The following is a 4,035-nucleotide window of genomic DNA, read 5'->3' as shown; positions in this document are numbered from 1 at the left end:
ACCCTTGTTCTTCCTGAGCAGTAACCCCGCTATCATGGGCCTCAGTTTACTTTTGTCAAACCGGTGTAGCCCCTTCCCTGGGTGCTTATGTCGATTACAGGAGGGTCTGAGCGTGTGAACAGTGACACTCCACACTCACTGTGCAGCTGCGCTCAGGAAACAGGAGCTTAGGGCCACTCTCTGCCCAGACTTTTCGCCTCTCACCTCCTTTGCATCCTCTGGTGACAAAAAGTGGGTGAGAAGCGGCAGTCACCAGCCAACTCTTCACGACTGAAGGAGCAGGGATTGGGGAGTTTCCCTCCTAAATGGCGACTCCCTCCCCCCACCCCCTGACCCAAAGACTGAGCTACCTCACTCCCAAGGTCAGCCCCCCACCCACTCTGCCCCTCAGCAGGTAAATCCCAGAGGCACTTGAGCTGACGCGCTGGTGCTGGTACTGAACGGACTTTGACAGTGCAGCTTCCCATCAGTCTTCCGACCGCCCAGGGCCCAGGTTATGTGTGCCCAGGGCCCAGGCCACAAATGGGGTTAGGAAGGTGGCATTTGCCTTGGTCCTCAGCTCCGTAACGGTGGGGGCTGTCTGTTTCCCACAGGCTTCCAGGGGGCGGGGGCAGAGGGGGGCGGGGAACATCCAGGCGCCCAAAGGGCAAGGGAGAGGAAGCACACTGCCCCTTCTCAAACCACAGTATCAGCAACCGCTCCCGAGATCCCAGGCCGTCCCAGGTCCTCAGCAAACTCATCTACGAAGCCCCCTATTCCACCCTCCCTCCACCCCTGAATTCCTAAAGCAGGGCTCCCCCCACAAACATATTTCTCACTCTTAAGGGTGCGACAGCCAAAAGCAGATTCACAGCTCTCCAAGCAGGCCGTGTAATGGCAGCAGCCTCTTCGAAGGAGGCTGTGAGATTTAGATGAGATGGGCAGGTCCAGGGCTTACTGGACACTGGCCCTTGGCGAGCGCTGGCCACACTCGCGCTGTGCTGGAGATTCAAGTGCCAAATGCCAGGAGCCTCCCAGCGAAAAATAATAACAAGAGCAAACGCTTATATAACACCTCCTGCGTGCCAGGCACCGTGGGACGCTGTACGGGTATCCACAAACCCCTCCGTCTACATCCTCAACTCTCAGGAATGCCGTCCAGGGCTGAAACGGGGGTGGAGGAGCCATGCAAAGGGGCAGGCAGGAGTGTAGCAGGGGACAGGGAAGACGCAGCCTTGCCCGGGGCCACTTCTGTCACAGGGAATCAGGGATGGCAGACCCGGGTTCACACCTGGGCTCAGCGTCCTTGAGCAGGTGAGCCTGGGCCTCAGTGTCCACAGTAGGTACAAGCAGGACAAGTGGTACTAGGAAAGGAGTGAACGTATAGGAACCCTTCCCCCGCCTCCCCAACCGAGCCCAGATTCTGGATTCTCCCCTCCCTCTGGCCAGAACACACAAACACAAGCTCACCCACACACCCAGGCTACTCTCTTAAAAATATACATACGCACACACACTATTTTCTAAACACCATGCCCTGCTTCACTTTTCGAAACAGTCTGCTCCGATTTGGGCTCAGTAGGACCAAGACCTGTACCCCTTCTTTTTCAGAGTCACAGTCCCGTGGGCTGGGTCCCCAAGCGCTGTTCAGAGATCAGAACCCGCAAAGCCCCTCCAAACCCAAGCCCCGGACTCAGGACCAGCCAGAGGCCCTGCAGGCCCTCCCCAAGCAGGGCTCCTAGTCACTCCTCCCCAGCACTCAGCCGCACTGAGTCACCCTCGAAGCCTGACCCAGCACTCCTCTGCCCCTCCCCCGCGCCAGGCCTGACACCCCCCTCTCCAAGCACAGGCCCTGGGGGTGGGGTCGAGGGGGGAGTAGCAGAAGAGAATAAGCAGCTGCAACACCCCCACCCAACCACCTAAAATGCCAAAAATAACAGCAGCTCTCACTCACACACACACACACACACACACACACACACACACAACAACAACCCCCCACACACCAGAAAGGCAAATATAAATCCAAAATAAAGGGGAAGAAAAAAAAAATCAAAGCCAACTACTGCCCCCAAAAGGCTTTTTAAACATTCTCAAAAAAAAAAAAAAAGTTTATTAAAAGTGTTCTTAATGCTCGAAACGGAAAAGATTCCCAAATATACAGATGCCTCTTTTTTCATAGAAATAGATTATTTTTTTATAATACAAAAAAAAAAGGCCAAAAAAAAAAAACACCAACAAAAACAAAAAACAACATCAACAGCAACAACCCCGTAGGAACATCTTTAAGCGATTACTCAGGGCCCGGCTGACAGTTACACGTGGGTTGCGTCAGTCCCGTGTACACACGCGTTCAGCCATGTTTAAACCGATTGCATCAACTTCGAAACCGGCCCGCCCGCCGGCGCCCAGAGAGGGGGGGTGGGCAGAATGAGAGGCAAGAGTTTATCATTCATCTGTACACATAGACATCTCTTCTTTAAATAACACCACGGGCGGGCGCCCCGTCTGCACGTGCGGCTGGTGTGGACAAAAATATAGATAGATATATATAATAAAATATTAAAATTACCGACGCGCTCCCCGCGCTGCCCAGTGCCCCAGTGCCAAAGTTCTGCCGGCGCCGCCAGGGGCGCGGGCGGGCGCGCGGGCGCTCCCCGGAGTCTCGGCGGCCGCGGCGCGCCCGGCAGCGCGGGGGCCGGCCGGCCGGCCGCGGGGGACGCGCACGGGGGCCGCGCTAGCAGTGGCCGGAGGAGGCGAGCAGGGGCTCGGGCAGCTGCTTGAACAAGTTCCGCAGGGTGCTGAGCTCGCGCGACAGCTGCTCCACCTTCTTCTGGAGCCGCTCGTTCTCGGCCGTGAGCTCCAGGACCTTGTGCTGCGTCTCCAGGTTGCGCATCTTGGCCTTGTCGCGGCTTTTGCGCACCGCGATGTTGTTGCGCTCCCGCCGGATCTTGTACTCGTCGCTGTGCTTGTCCACCGTCTTCTTGGCCTTGCTCTTGACCTGCGAGGGCGCCGGCGCTGCCCCCGCGTAGCAGGCGGCGGCGGCCGGGGGTGCCTTGGCGTCGGCGGGGCTCGGCGTGCCGGGCGGGCTGGACGACGAGGACGTGGACAGGCTCCCGCTGCTGCCGCTCGGCACCGCCTGGTAGCCGAGGTAGGCGCGCAGCGCGTACGGGAAGCCGGCCGCCATGCCCGCGGCGCCGCCGCCCGGAGCTCCGGCCTCCTCCTTCCGCTTGCAGTCCGCGGGCTCGAAGCCCGGCTCCGCCTTGAGCTCCGCCGGCGGCGGCGGCGGCGGCGGCGGCGGCGGCGGGTGCAGGGGCGCGAAGCAGCCCGGGTGCAGCGCGCCCTTGGCGGCCCCCAGGCGGCCCAGGCTCACGTAGCCGTACTCGGCCGCCTTCTTGCAGTTCTTGCCCCCGTAGTCGTCGGAGAAGAGGTCGGAGAGGAAGTCGTGGTGCTGCCCGGAGGAGGCGGGCGCGGGGGCGGGCGCGGGCGGAGCCGCCTCGAAGGTGTCCGTGGCCGTGGTGGGTGCCGGGGCCTGCGGCGCGCCCAGCGGCTCCAGGTAGGGGCTGAAGTCGATGGCGCGCTCGTGCTCTCCGATGCTACCCAGCTCGCCGGCGGGGGGGCGCGGCCCGGATCTGGCCGCCGGGGGCGCCGCGGGGGCCGCCTTGCCGCCGTACGCAGCAGCCAAGCAGTCCGCCTCGTAGTAGAAGTTGGCCACTTCCATGGATTTAAAGGCGGGCGGCGGCGGCGGCAGGGGGAGACATGCTGGGTCCCAGGCCACCAGGCGTTGCATGAACGCGGGTGCCCGGGGAGGGGGCCTGGGGCTGCCCGCGCCGGCCGGCCCGCAGGTGGCGCGGCCTCCCGGCTCCGAACAGTCGCTGCTGTGTCGCCGCCGCTGCTGCTGCTGCTGCCGCCGCCGCTGCTCCGGGGTGGCCGCTATCAGTGCGGGGGGCTGCCGGCCGGACCCTCGGGTGGGTCCCCTTCCCGGTCCCGTGCGCGGCTCTGACTCGCTAAAGTTTCTCCCGAGCCCGTTTATTTATAAAGGCGGGCCATAGCAAC

General features: G+C 61.7%; 1 protein-coding gene across 1 annotated transcript; it reads right to left on the bottom strand.

Moving 5' to 3' along the window:
- Positions 1–2,707: 2,707 nt before the first annotated feature.
- Positions 2,708–3,769, bottom strand: CEBPB (CCAAT enhancer binding protein beta). The gene has a single exon (XM_068987738.1). The coding sequence runs from the start codon at positions 3,767–3,769 to the stop codon at positions 2,717–2,719; it is 1,053 nt and encodes a 350-aa protein (XP_068843839.1). The 3' UTR covers positions 2,708–2,716.
- Between the last annotated feature and the right edge of the window lie 266 nt (positions 3,770–4,035).

Source organism: Capricornis sumatraensis, chromosome 15 (genome assembly GCF_032405125.1).
Source record: "Capricornis sumatraensis isolate serow.1 chromosome 15, serow.2, whole genome shotgun sequence".
NCBI lineage: Eukaryota > Metazoa > Chordata > Mammalia > Artiodactyla > Bovidae > Capricornis > Capricornis sumatraensis.
The sequence above is the reverse complement of the archived record's forward strand: the minus strand, read 5'-3'. Positions and strand labels throughout refer to the sequence as shown.